The following is a 14,920-nucleotide window of genomic DNA, read 5'->3' on the forward strand; positions in this document are numbered from 1 at the left end:
TAGCTGAGATTTATCCATCCCCAGGGTTGCAAAAGTCTAGACTTCTGTTTTATAAGCACCCTGTTTTGCTTTCAAGGGGCTACTTAGGAGCAACGAAGACAGTTGGCTTCCCAGGGCATCAGAGAGGCAGAGGGGAGGTCAGTGTGAAACCAAAAGCCCCAGGCCTGGAGGAGGAGAGACTTTTTGGATGGGGCTGGGATTGAGGGTACATCCCAACATAGGGGCCTCTGACCTCTCCTTGCCTCCCCTCCCAAAATGCAAGTCAGCCTGAGAAAGGAAATTGGCAGAGGTCTCCCTGAAATTTTTAGACATGGGCTTGTAATTTGGAAGAAACAGCCAAAATCACTCTGTTGCCTAAAAAGCTCAATACTGCCAGGTCCCCTGATGCTCATGGAGTAATCTAGACCCACAGGGAGTGCTGGCTAGAAATGGCCATCTTACCCAACCCTGTCAAATGGGCTTCCCCACATCCAAGTGGGTGAGATGCAGAAACCACAGCCATCTCTGCTCAGTACCTCCAGTCATTTCCCTATACCATGTGTAACTAAAATAGCCAAGATAACACAGGGACTAGAAGGGCAGTGAGGCCAGAGGCTGTATCACATACCACCTTCTACAGCCCAGAAGACAAGGGCAGCCTGGAAAGGAGAAACCACAGATAACCCAGGTCTCTTTCCCCAAAGGCTGCAGCAACTCAGGACAAATCACTCCCTTATCCATTCCCTTGTTCAAGCAAAATGGCCGAATGAGGCAGCTGGTAGACAAGAAAACACTGAGCAATTTCAACTTTGGTAAAGAAAGATTCCACCCTGTTGAGGGCAAACAAAAAGAAAACCAAAGTTCCTACAAAAAAAGACCCAGAGACAATGTAGAAGAAAAATACAACAGCTGTTTATAAAAGCCATGCCTAACAGGTAATGTTAGTCATAGCTCAAAGCATTGTGTTTCTGGATTTGATCCAACTTACACCTGAGCCTCTGACCCTGCTGGAGAAGCTCAAGTCACTTCCTCATCTATCTCACTGACTGTGGCACAGCTCAGTTCCTGACATGGCAAGAACACAGTTCGGCCCAGCACCAAATAACACATGAGGCTCTACACACCTAAATGGCCAGTGTTTGGCCTATTTGCCTATTTCCAAGACTTGAAAGACTATCCTGCCCATGCCCAAGGACTGAGAAAAGACTCCATGTCATCTCAGAGAGATAAGAGAGAAATGAGCTATTTAGTTAATTCTGAGTACATTTCCTCTCGCCCAACTAACAGGTAAATTTCTTAGAGGCAAGGATCTGGCCTTATACTTTTACTGCACTCCCCAGTCCGCGTAGCACACAGGGCTTGGCCTACAACAAGTACATTCTAAGTATTCAGTGGACAAATGGCAGCTCACACATCCCTCCCATCCCGCTTTCCTCCAGTCCTGGGAAGTAGGGCCTACCTCACCATGCTGGGTGCAGTAGGTCTCAGGCTTGGTCAGTCCACATGTAGATGAAGCTCGGAGAAACCGGGTCCTCCCAACAAGCAGGTCCCCGACAGGTGGATAGCAGGCCCCACGGGAGCAGGCTTGCTGGGCATGCAGGAGGCCAGGTAAGGCTGAAATCATAGGGATGTGTGATGGTGCAGTCCAGAAAGAGAGGGACCTCGCTGGCCACCCCCAGTGTCCTTCAGGGAAGCTGACATTAGCAAGATTATATCCTCTCCCTCACTCAAACTTCCACTCGCTGCTGGTGGTAATAATTGCAGTATTGATATTGTTAGATTTTAAAAGTTGATTTTGTATTCTATAACTCAAAACTTGAAAAGGAGAAGAGGAGAAACACTGGCAACCAAAAACCATAGATGACCCTAAAATATGGCTTTTAGAACCAGACTGGAGACATTGACTCGGCCATCATGACAAGCTCTGTGGCTCTTTCCACCTGCGTTGTGGCCTCTGTGAGCAGCCCAGAGGAGGGCTGACTGCTGAGCCATTGGAGGAACATTCAGAAAGGCCTGCGTTCATTCTGCTCCTTTATCTTCAAAGCTGCCCCAGCCACACTTTGTGAGTGCACAACTACAATTCACTGGAAAACAGGAACTTAAGCCACAGTGGCTTTGGAACGAGTTTGAGAAAGGATGGGAAACTGTGGAGAACACTCGGGAAACCACAAACCACCCTTGGGTATGAATAAGAAGACATTTGGGAGCCTTTCCAGAGTGGCAGAAGATCTTCTTCCCCAAAGGCCCAAAAGAATGGGGAAATCTCACAGGTGTCCCCAGTAGACAAGTATTCCCAACTACAGGTGACAGGTGATGCCCACACTTTGGTAAACTCTCCTCCTCCCGTGGCTGTCGCCTCCCTGCCATATAACAGGGCCTGGAAGGATGGGAAGGGGTACTTACCAAAACACAAGAGGAAGAGTGGTCTCATCTTCAGCCAATGGGGTGATCCCCAGAGAGGACCTTACCTAGGACAGAGCAAAGCAACCTGGGTACAACAGTGCAAACACCTAGAGCACACTAGCCCCTTTTCTTTTCTGTTTCTAGACTCAAGTTTTTTTCAGAAGTCTTTACCTAGGGTCCTGATCTGGAACACTTGGTGCAGCAGATACATTTGTAGCCAAAAGCTTGGAAAATGCTGGAGCTCTAGACCCTTGTCTCAAGTGGCATGTGACTCACAGGGTGCCCTGTGAAAATCCCATCCCCTCCCATACTCCAGCTTCCTCCTCTAAAATGGATGGGAAGGAGTGTGAACCCTGCCCTACTCCACGCAGCCATAAGGACAATGTGGGGAGCAGGAAAAGGCTGGACCCCTTGCAGGAGAAAAGCTGTAGGAAGGTCCAAGGCCTAGTTCCTGCCCCAAGAGGGCTGGCTTTTCTCAGGGCCTAGACCAGCAGCCTCAACCCAGCCCAGCCCAAAGTGAATGAGGCAGAGTGGCTGACAGCCTGGAGGCAAGCCTTCTCCTGCCATGGGCATGGCCTCCAATACCATCCAGGGCCACTTAGAGTTTGAGGCTGTGTGCCCACAATTCTGGGCTAAGCAGGCAGCTGGGATGCAACAGGGAGAGATGTATGGCTGTCTTTAACAAGTGAGTGAGGATTTCATCTGAAAGGGAAGCAACCCAAAATGTCTTCAATGATGGGCTGGGGCTCGACAAGAGGAGTGGGGCTGGGAGGCCACAAAGCAGGGATTCTGAAGGAGGCTGGGGAAGGATGCTCGAAAGCCACTATGGGGTCCCAGAGGCAGGCTTGTCTTGTGGAAGCATGCCCCACCCTCGCTCATGCAGTGACCCCCTCTGCCTTGAATTGGATGTTCACTCTGTTCCAATGACAGCCACAAACTCTTTTGGCTGGGGTGAAGGGCTGGGGGCTTGGCAAGGCAGGAGCAGAGGGGGAACTGAGGACATTCCTGCCATCTTTAAATTATAGATCCTAATGCTTCAAAATCATTCCTTCTAATCCCTCTCCTAAAAGAGTCATGGGCCCAGGGAGGGAACATGTGGCCTGAGGTCCCACAGCTAATTGGCCTAAGAGAGACCCATCTTCTGACTTTCATCCAGTACTTTCTCAGCTTTCCCACCCGACTGGAAATTCCCCTGGAAGTAGACATTCTGAGCCAGGCCAGCCCGCCCTTTTCACTTCTCTTTTGTGCTCAACCCCGGATCTGAACCTGCTTTCCTCTAAGCCACTGAGGCGCTTATCAAATGTGAAAAAGCAATCAAAACTGTAGCAGACATTTTAACCTAGCTCACCTGAGTGAGCTCCCAGGAAGAGGAATAAATCAGTTCCTGCAACCAGGCCCCAGGCACCCAGAGATACAGTTCTCCTCCCCCATCCGGCCCCCACCAGGCAGGTAAAGACAGGTAACGTACCTCACTGTGTGTTCTGCCGTTCTTTCTCCAGATCGCCTGAAAGCTCCTCTTGAATGTGGGGGTCTCCCCTCCTGGCTCCAGGTTTTTAAACAACAGCCTCACCTCTGGAGACTCCCTGGCTGGGTGTAGCCCCACCGCAGGGCGGGTCTCAGGAATCTGGCAGCTGTCACACCCGTCTGTCGTCACTGCACCCCCACCTCCCAGGACAGGACTGGGCAAGTGGGTCGGTCGGTTGGTCCTAGAGGCCTTGCAGTAAGCTCCACAATGCCCGCCTCCCTGTGGGGGCTGCAAGGGGCACCACAAACAGCACCAGGCACATGTAAGTGATCATCAGAGACCAGGATTCATAGGGTGGGGAAGGGCCCTTGCATCTGTGCCAGGCAATGAACTCCACATTTTCCCAAGGCCAGCAGGGGTCAGTTTCTTCTTGTGACCTGGACCAGCCCAGACAGAAGATCCGGCAGAGAACACAAAGATTAGGGCTTATATAGAGAGTTAAAGCCCCAGACATGTCACTGGGCTGGAAGGTGAGAAGACCCAAACATCCAGGACCCTGGAAAGTACCATTCCCCTCCCCAGTGGAAAGAAAAAAAAATGAAAAATCCCAGCTTCTTGGGGAATTTGGAGGATCCTCAAAAGGCAAGGTTCATCAGGAAGGATTCAAAGCTCAACTCATCCAAGGAAAGCTTAAGAGAAATGAGCAGAGTAACTCTAAATGCCTCCCCTCCAGCTCCTTCCACAGAGTTGGCAGGGAGCCCTGGGACAGGTAACTGCCTGTGAGTCACTCCTCCCACCTGTGGGGAGGGTTAGTCTCCTAGCCCCTCCCTCCCTGGGCAGGAATGCCCGCCTGGAGGGCCAGAAAACAGACCTGACCACAAGTGGTGGAAGGAAAGGCTGAAGCATAGCTAGACTGACAAAGTCAAAACAGACTTTCCCTGGCCTCCTGCCAGGCCTGAGAATACAGCTTCCTTTGTGGGCTCCTTGCTCAGGGCTCCTGGGCTTCCAGCCACTGTAAATGGATGTGGCAGGTCCAAATTGACAGGCTGGTCTCACAGGACACTCTTTACTCCAGGTTAGGGTCGGAGGACTTTTAGGGAAACCTGGAGGGCCACCCAGTCCATATCTTGGCCCTAGAGAGCCTGCACTGGCACCGTTTTGGAATGCTAGGACCTCAAAGTTGCTATTTAAAGGACCTTCTTAACTACCTATTCCACTTTGTCAGTGTCTCCTAAACAGAAAGTTTTCTACCATTGGAGGGTTATGTCCAAGAAATTGGCTTGAAGACCCTTAAGGGGGAAATGTAGAATTTTGTGGATTAAATTGGGCATTTCTAACCCTCAGATTCTAATTTAGCGTTAAGTTCAGGTAGGCAGAAGAAACGGTGTAATTAGCAAAGTGGGCAGTAAGTTGTTGACGTAAGTTGATGCATAATTGATATTCCAATAAATGTTAGAGTCTTGCCCCCTGTAAGCACTCCAGTGAAATCTAGCTCAACTCAGCAAGTAAGGGTCAGTAGAAGCAGTGTCTCTTCAACATAAAGAGACCTCCCTCAAGTCCCCCACAGAGAAACGTCACCTCAGACACTGACACGCCTGTGTTTTCAGTTCTCCCACCTGGTGGTCTCTTTCTCTCCACTTCCCCAACTCCCTGACCTCAGAGCTCTCAGGAAACTTCCGCCCTCTGCCCATCACCAGAGAATGTGACAAAGAACTCATTAATAATTAACTCAGCAGAAGAGAGCAAGGTGTTGCAATCCCAGATCCTCAGAGGAGACAAGGCAGGGCAGGTGTGCGGTGGGCCTCACCATGAGCAGCTGGGGCTCCTTAAATCCACCCCCTCCCTTTATCTGAGGCCATGAGCCCAGGTAAATACACATTCGGTGTCTCAGACTTCACAGGCTTGGGCAGGTCCTGGAGTGGTTTGGCTTCGCAGGAGGGACATGCCAATTGCTGTGCTTGGCTCTCCCCCACACTCCTGGCAAAGTCCAGGAAGCTGTTTATGCAGACAGCCAAGAGCAGCCCAGCTAGCCTCACTCCTGAGGGATACTGATCATTTCCAAAGGGGATCCAGTCTCCTGAGAACTCTAGGGCTCCAGGCACAAGCTTTGGAACTTCAGAACCCAATTTGTTCAGTCAGGTAGCCTAAAATAGAGCCTGAGGCCAGATCAGGGTCCAGCTAAGATGAAAAGGGTGTGGTACTGTGGCTTGAGCCCCTCAGCATCCTCTGTGTGTACACCTTTCCTCTCTCCCTGCACCCATCCTCCTACATCAGAGCACTCATCTGCCCTAGAGCCTTGGCTTATTAGAATGTGTGCTCAGGAAAGTGGCTAGTGAAGTCATCCCAGACTTCAGTGTCTCAAACCTCATCACTCCATCAGCAAATTTGGTCACCTCCCCCTTCCAATAATAATCAGAATCTACTTCTGCCCTCCTGGCCTAAGCCTCTCTTCCTGGGATGTCTGCAACAGCCTCCTCACTGATATATGGTCAAGTCCCAACACAACAGGTTATATACCCCCAACTCAGAATCCTCACATGCCCCTATCCCACGCAAGTCCAAGGCCAGAGCTTTTTCAGAGTCTAGGGGTCCTACACCACCTTCCTCCCATTACTCTTCCCCTCTACTACAATGGCCTCTATCCCTATCTTAGCTCAGGCTTAGGGCTTTGGCTCCAGCTGCTTCTGCTGCCTGGAATGCTATTGTCCCTGGATATCTACAAAGCTAACTCTCCAACCTCTTTCAAAGTCTGTGTTCAGATCCTAACTTCTCAATGAGGCCTACCCTAAACGCACTATTAAAATTACAGCCAACTTCCCTGCCCCATCCCTGTCCCCCATCCTAGCACTCCTAACCCCACCTACCCTATATTTTGGTGAGTTATTTATTTACTTATTTGATAGGGGGGCATCACTTACCAGCTTCTAAACAACTATATAATTTATCTACTTATCATATTTATTTTCTGTCTCTTCCTAACTAGAATGTAATATCCAAGAAGGCAGAGATTTATATCTTATTCCTCAATACTTGTGGAATGAATGGATCCACACTAAAGTACAAACAATTGATATAGTTCAATGCATTCCCTGTGCCTTTTGTATAGTTGCATTCTCAGAGGGGACAATCCAGGCTTTGGGCACTGGGATGGATTACTAATAGTGGAAATCCATGTATCAGCCAGAGTGCGGAGGTCTTTTTTGAGGCACCTATCTCCAATTACAGAAATGTCACCATATTGACAGAGGTAGGCTCCTTCTTTTCCTGCTTCTCAGTCATTCCTGGCAATGTCTCTGACAGGGTGTGGGGGTGGCATTAGAAGTTACTGTCTCTATTATCCATCTGTCAGGTTCAAACCATCCAAGTTTTTAGGAAGATCAGCCAAGATCTGATCAATCAGAGATCAAGGGATAGGAAACAAAGGAAGGAGTAAAGGAGGAAGAAAAGGAGAGAGAAGAGATTCAGGGGGCATAAGAGAACCTGGTCCAGGCTGTGACTCTCAGGTGTTGGAGGAAGGGGCACCAGGTGACTCAAATGCAGGCCACACCTGAATACAGTGAATCATGGCTGAGTCCTTGTCTATGGGACAGGGTGGACTCCAGGAATGGCCCTGGGGATTTGCCCTGTGACTAAAGCTGGCGTTGCCCTGCACTACAACACAACTGCTCAGCTTTCCAGACAACTGGTCACACTCTTCTCTGTGCTTCCCCAGGAACCAGGGAGAGAAAGTGGGCCTGGTATGTTACGGAGGCACAGATAGGAGCCCAGCCTTAGGAGGGGGGAGGCTAAGCAGGACAGAAGCCACCTGTCATGAGTGACTCTTTCATAGCCTTTCTCCTCTTCCCAGCCTCACCTATCCAACCTGAATGTTCACCCAGTGGAAAACTGTGCATACAGCTTGAGCCCAAGGGCTGGGAGCAATCAGGCAACTGGCCTAAAATCACTACAGCTGATGTCTGCTGAGTGCTCGCAGTGCCCAGGCACTGTTCTGAGCCCTTTGCATGTATCCATTCACTTAATACCCACCACAGCTCTGTGGGGATAGAAAATTGTCTTATCTTGCAGACAAAGAAAATGAGGCACATTTTTGATAACTTGGTCTCGGCTAGTAACCGGGGATTTGAGCCCAGGCCATTTTGCTCCAGCATGCATATTCTTAACCATTACACAGGGCCAAAGATGAGCCATATCGCCTGAACTCCCAGAGTCCACCCTGGCTAATCCTTGGCCAGAGTCCACTGGACTCTGGACCTCATGTCTCCCAATGTCTAAAAACTCCTCTTTGTTGGCTGGGCACGGTAGCTCACACCTGTATTCCAGCACTTTGGGAGGCCAAGACGGTTGGATAACTTGAGGTCAGGAGTTCAAAACCAGCCTGGCCAACATGATGTAACCCCATCTCTACTAAAAATACAAAAATTAGCTGGGCATGGTGGTGGGTGCCTATAATCCCAGCTACTCGAAAGGCTGAGGCAGGAGAATCGCTTGAACCCAGGAGGTGGAGTTTGCAGCGAGCCGAGATTGGGCCACTGCACTCCTGCCTGGGTGACAGAGTGAGACCCTGTCTTAAAACAACAACAACAAAAACCCTCCTCTTTGTGCCCTTGTTTCAACCCTTGGAGCACTGATACTGTCTAGGGGCTCCACGAGTGACACTGATGCTGTAGAGACATCTAGAACAAACCCCACCAGGTGCTGCCTCCTTATTTGTTTTCCATATTGACAACCTCTCTTGTATGGGCACAGATGGAGAAGGTGCTGGCCTCCATTTCTTCCATCTCAGAGCCTCCAGCACATACCAGCAGTTTCCTCCCTCATACCAACAGGGGTGGGTCTGACTAAGGACAGGAGCATGCCAGGAGGCATGGGAAGACAGAAGGTGACGGCAACATTGCAGTGAGCTGACAAGGTGAAGCAGAGGGCGTGACGAGAGGATGACACAACTTCCCCTTTGCCAAAGGAAGGAGATCCCCTGCCCTGAGGTCAAGAGCCTGGGCCACCTCACAGGCTGCAGCTCCTTCTGCTCTGTCTCCCAGTGTGCCCTCCAGATGGCCCAGCCCTCCTCAGAGATACAGCCCAGTGCAGCCTGCAGCCTGGTGGAGTCATATGCTAGCTCATGGCTGACTGATTCCCAGAGAACAGAGAAGAATCTTTTCATTCTTACCACCTCCATCCCCTCCCATATTTCCCAACATTACTCTGGCAGACAGGCTGGCCCATCACTACGCCCCCTCCTCTAACCCCAATCACCTCTGTCTCTATTCTGTGATTCTATTTGGTCATTGACCTCTGGGGATTAGGTTATTGGGCTCTAAGTCCAACCTCTGTGACCTTTGGGTAGATTTGCCATGTGTAGTTGGCCATGTGGCCATGGCCCAGCCTCCGTGAGGAGGAGAGAGATATACACCTGTCTGAAGGAGAACCTAGCCACGTGGCATAGTGGGTCTGACAGGTTGGGAGCTTCTTGGGAAGGAGGGAAAGCAATGGCTGAGAGTGAGCTGGGGATTTTGTGTCCTGAAATCTGCTCTTGAAGCTCTCACAGGGCTGCCCCACATGACTTTCAAATTCTAAATATGATCCCTGAAAAGGCTACTAGACAGACAAACTAGGCATCCTAATGTTTAAATTGGCATTTGAGGGCTGAGTATGGAGAAATAAACACCTTGTGGTTTGATGGGGAAGAGAGAATGGGTGTGTCTGGCTTCCTGTCTGGAATCAATAATGCCTAAGCGCTTTTAATCAGCACCTGCCCACAGCGCCTGTGGCTACACCGGGGTGTGTGTATGGACTTGACGTAGCTCTGCTCCGCTACTCAGTAGAATTATAAACTTGGGCAAGATCCTCTCTAAGCCTCAGTTTCATTATTTATAATTAAAGGTATTGGATTCGAATGGTTCTTACTCAGGCTGCCACTCAGAATTACCTGGAGAACATAACATATCATAAACCAAGACCAGGCCTCACCCAGAGAATTATTCACTGACAGACGGGCAGAGACATATATTTTCAAACCCCATAGGTGATTCTAATGGGCAGCCAGGGTTGGGAAACACTGAAGCCCCCTCCATCTCTAGGATGCTATGCCCTCAGGATGGGGTGGTGCAGACAGTTGTTAAAAGCCTAGACTTGAGAGAGTTGAAGGCTCAAGTCCTGGTTCTGCACTCACTATCTGTGTGACTTTGGAGAGCTCATACAATCTCCAATAGTCCCATTCCTGCAATGGGAATAATGACAAATCTACCTCGTGGATCCTGTGAAGATTAAAGGAAACATGCATTATTGTCAGCAAACTGCCTGGCTAGGGCCATGCTCTACATGGTGTGTGCCTCACACACAGGTATTGGGGGCTATGATCAGCAGTCTTTGCAACTGATAACACAGAGCAACTAACACTCCCATCCAGATGGCTCATAAGTCACTCACTGGGCAATGAGCAGGCTTGGGCCATTCCTCTCCTCCTCCTCCAGGGAAGCCCCAGGCCCCAAACTAAGCATTTGTGCTTTGCACATTCCACCCTATTCCTTAGGAGCTGTAAACTCCCCAGTAGCCATGACCTGGACCAGAAAGAACGAGAAGACCCCCTGGGGGACCAGTCAGAGCTAAGCTCCTGGGAGTAGGAGGATGCTTCCAGCCTTGCTGGATAGGGAAAGACAAAGGGTGTGAGGGCAGGGAGTGTTTACAAACACAGAGGACAGAGGACAGAGGGGCAAGTATCAGCTAATGGACTTATTGTTTTATGGCCTTCAAGAGTTAGTAAAACCAGAGTCCAACATCTGATTAAAAAAAAAAGAAAGAAAAAAAAAAAGAGTCAAAGCTAGTCTGGACAGCAGGTTTGCAACTGAACTCAGGATAATCTCCAGGAAGTCTGATGGCAGTAGAGAAAAGGCAATTCTTCTCCCGGGGCCCCTGCCTTCACGTATCAGACAAGGGTGATGACTCTTTACTCAATTTAACTCTTTCCCTTTCAAACAGAATTCAAAACTGCCCCCTTCCGATCTAAATATAGAAAAAAAGATTTTTATAACTTTGGAAAATGTTTAGGAGGTACTACTAGCTGGCAAAAAAAAGGAAAACAAATGTACCCCAAATCTACTTCACTCTAAAGAAAAAAGTACTCAGAAAATAAATAAAATGTTACCATTTCTCCTCCCTTTCTATTTCTCTGTGTGCTCTCTTCTTCCACAATGAGCATATTTTACTAGAATAATCAGTGACAGTAAGGTAAAAAGATTTAGAGTGAGAAGAGTAAATCTTGTTCACTACAAGTGATCTTTGATTAGTCGTTCCTCTCTCTGCTCCCTCCTTGACCTGAATGCCCTTTCACTAAACCCACTGACTTCCTGAGAGTAGACTGTGTATGTTTTCTGAATCATTGCAGATTTTGTAAGATAGGGTTTTCCGTGTTTAAGAAGTATTGCTTCTTGAGGCAGGATTTGTTACGCCAAGAGAGCACTTAGCACAGTTCCTCAATAAATGCTGTGGGAGGAAGGAAAGAAGACAGGAAGGGAGGGAGGACTGAACACATGAGTAACTACCAGCACCTTATTTTCCTGCTTCCTAACTGCTTCTATATATTAGAACAAACCAAAAAGAAAGAACCAGAGTTAATTCTCATTTATCAATATTTTGGGAGAAAGAAGTAAGGATAACTAAAATTACTACTCTAGTCCAAATTTGCTTCTCCCATGGATATCTCCCAGGATGATGCTGATTTTGATTTTTCCCATTGCTCACTCAGGACTCTGTACACCCAGCAGCTCATGTTGTTCAAGAATAAATGTGTATATATGCCCAAGATTGTCATGTTATGTCTCTATGTCATATTTGTGCACTGTCTCCAACAAAAGACCATGACTCATTGTAGCTAGGATTGCCAAATAAAAGAATCCCAGTTAAAACTGGATCTCGAAATACTTTGCTGGTGGAAGTAGGTTCCAAATATTGCATAGGGAATACTTATACTAAATATGTATTGTTTACCAGAAATTTTACTGGGATTTCTGTCTTTTTATTTGCCAGATCTGGCAACCTAACTCGCAGTAAGAGAGGAGACCACCCCTCATATTGTCTTATGTCCAATTTCTGCCTCCAAAGAAAGAAAAAGTAAAAACTAAAAGGCAGAAATGAAATCCACAAGCAGACAGTCTGGTGCCACACCCTGGGCCCGGTAGTTAAAGATCGACCCCTGACCTAACCAGTTACGTTATCTAGAGATTCCAGACATTGTATGCAAAAGCATTGTAAAAATCCCTGTCCTGTTCTGTTTTGTTCTGATTACCAGTGCATGCAGACCCCAGTCATGTACCCCCTGCTTGCTCAATTGATCACGACCCTCTCACGTGGACCCCCTTAGAGTTGTGAGCCCTTAAAAGGGACAGGAATTGCCCACTCGGGGAGCTCGGCTCTTGAGACAAGAGTCTTGCCAATGCTCCCGGCCGAATAAAACCCTTCCTTTTTTAACTCGGTGTCTGAATAGTTTTGTCTATGGCTCGTCCTGCTACATTTCTTGGTTCCCTGACCAGGAAGCGAGGTGACTGGTGGATGGTTGAGGCAGCTCCTTAGGCAGCTTAAGTCTGCCTTGTGGCACATCCCTGCAGTGGACTCCAACCAGCCCAAGCGACGCAGATCCTGAGAGTGCACCTGGGTAGGCATTTGCCCAGGTGGGACGCCTCACCAGAGCAGTGTGTGGCAGGCCCCTGTGGAGGATCAACACAGTGACTGATCACCAAGAAGGAACTGGTACTTGGAGTCTGGGCATCTGAAACTTGGTAAGACTAGTCTTTGGAACTTGCCTACTCCGTTTGAGTGTAAGCATGGCCTGATCACCCACAGCATGCCTTTGTCGGCACTTTGGGTTGGTTTTCGGTTTGGTTTTGACTTGGTTTGAATTGCCTGACAGGACTGGTCTTGGGAACTTGCCTACTCCATTTGAGTGGAAGCATGGCCTGATCATCCACGGAGTGCCTGTACTGGCACTTTGGTTTTTGTTTTTGACTTGACTTGGATTGCTTGATACCTTGGTTTTGTTTTTGACTTGACTTGGATTTCTGGATACTCTGATTTTGGTTTTGATTTTGGTTTGGTATAAACTGCCAAAGTGTGTGTGTGCCCTTTTTACCCATTCTTTGTTTTGTGGTGTGAGCGTGGTGTTTTGTCTCAAAGAAGCATGAGTCAGGCACAAATAAGCCCACTCTACTAGGAACTATGTTGAAAATTTTCAAAAAAGCATTTAAAGGAGACTATGGAGTACTATGACACCAGGAAAACTTAAAACTTTGTGTAAAATAGACTGGCCAGCATTGGAGGTAGGTTAGCCATTAGAAGGAAGCCTGGACAGGTCCCTTGTTTCAAAGGTATGGCACAAGGTAACCTGTAAAGCCAGGGCACCCAGACCAGTTCCTGTACATAGATGCTTGGTTACAGCTGGTTTTAGAGCTCTCCACAGTGGTTGAGAGAACTGCAGCATAAGTGAGGCAGAGAGAGAGAGAGACAGAGAGGAGAGAGAGAGAGAGGCAGAGAGGAGAAAGAGAGAAGCAGAGAGAGGAAGAGACAGAGGCAAAAGGAAAGTCAAAGAGAGAAATAAAGAGAGAAAGAGAGATATATACAAGTAGTTAAGAAAAAAAAAGTGTACCCGATTCCTTTAAAAGCCAAGGTAAATTTAAAACCTGTAATTAATAATTGAAGGTATTCTCCATAACCCTATAACACTCCAATACCACTTTGTTGTCAGTGTAAACAAGGGCATATCCCGAAAGCACTGAGGCCTTCCTATCAAAAATCCTTAACCCAGTAACCCGCAGATGGCCCAAGTGCATTCAATCTGTAGCGGCAACTGCTTTGCTAACAGAAAAAAAAAGTAAAAAAATAACTTTCAGAGGAAACCTCATTGTGAGCACACCTCATTAATTCAGTTCAGAACTATCCTAAATCAAAAAAGCAAAAAAGTAGCTTACTAACTCAAAAATCTTAAAGTATGCGGCTATTCTGTTAGAAAAAAAATCTGTACCAATTCTAAGTTAATTTAGACAAAACAAGGTCTAACTAATAGCAAAAGATAGGCTGGGCGTGGTGGCTCATGCCTGTAACCCCAACACTTTGGCAGGCCGAGGCAGGCAGATCACGAGGTCAGGAGATTGAGACCATCCTGGTTAACATGGGGAAACCCTGTCTCTACTAAAAATACAAAAAAATTAGCCAGGCACGATGGTGCGTGCCTGTAGTCACAGCTGCTGGGAGGCTGAGGAAGGAGAATGGCATGAACCCGGGAGGCAGAGCTCGCAGTGAGTCGAGATCGTGCCACTGCATTCCAGCCTGGGAAACAGAGCAAGACTCCATCTCAAAAAAAAAAGAAAATGAAAAAAAAAATACAAAGTATAATTAAAATCCCAAACTTACAAGGTTTTCAACAAAAGTAAAGTTTGCTAAAAGTTAACAGTGTAACATGTATTATACTAACTTCTATTCTTGTGGCCTTAGTCTAGTCCACAGACATAAAAGAAATTTGCTTTGAAAAAGAATGGTTATCATCTTCAAAAAGAAAGGAAAAAGGGGGGGGGATGGAATTTATGTAAAAAGAGTATTATATGGTAAATTCTTGTCCTGAAATAAATTAACTGGTTGTTTAAAGAAAGAAATATTTGTAATAAATCAGAAAGTTGAAGCATGTCGAAGAATTGCCTGCAAAAGTTGTGAAAGAGAAAAATGTTATAAAAAAAGAATGTATGCAAGAAATATTGTATAATTTAAAAGTAACTAGGCCTCCTGAATGTAAAACTTAAACAAACAAAAAAAGAAAAAAAAAACAGTTTATGTGCAAGGTGTATAAGGAAAGTAAAATATACTTTTGGTAAAAGAATTATAAGGAGGCATGAGAATATAAATTTTTACCTACATTAAAAGGTTAAAAATATGTATATTTTGTTTTAAAGGTTTAATCAAGTTTTAAAATGTTAATTGGAAAGAAAATTCTGAGTATAAACATTGGCTAAAGTTAAAGAGATATCATCCAGTTTTTCTACAAACTGGACATTAAAATATAAAAGCATAGCAGGTTTTTCTTAAAGCACCAACCTG

General features: G+C 47.0%; 1 protein-coding gene across 3 annotated transcripts in view; it reads right to left on the reverse strand.

Moving 5' to 3' along the window:
* The window catches only part of LAMB3 (laminin, beta 3), a 39,164-nt gene extending 35,117 nt beyond the window's left edge, over positions 1-4,047 (reverse strand). Inside the window, exons 1-3 of one of the 3 annotated variants that reach the window (XM_011938039.1) lie at positions 3,851-4,047; positions 2,383-2,447; positions 1,439-1,593 (exon numbers count right to left, since the gene is read on the reverse strand). In XM_011938039.1, the coding sequence (XP_011793429.1) occupies positions 1,439-1,593; positions 2,383-2,410 (183 nt within the window). In that variant the 5' untranslated portion in view covers positions 2,411-2,447; positions 3,851-4,047. Of the gene's footprint in view, positions 1-1,438; positions 1,594-2,382; positions 2,448-2,553; positions 2,864-3,730; positions 3,810-3,850 lie in introns of those variants that run through there. The other 2 variants (XM_011938048.1, XM_011938057.1) reach the window with 2 other exon arrangements.
* Positions 4,048-14,920: the final 10,873 nt, after the last annotated feature.

Source organism: Colobus angolensis, unplaced genomic scaffold (genome assembly GCF_000951035.1).
Source record: "Colobus angolensis palliatus isolate OR3802 unplaced genomic scaffold, Cang.pa_1.0 Scaffold100, whole genome shotgun sequence".
NCBI classification, from domain to species: domain Eukaryota; kingdom Metazoa; phylum Chordata; class Mammalia; order Primates; family Cercopithecidae; genus Colobus; species Colobus angolensis.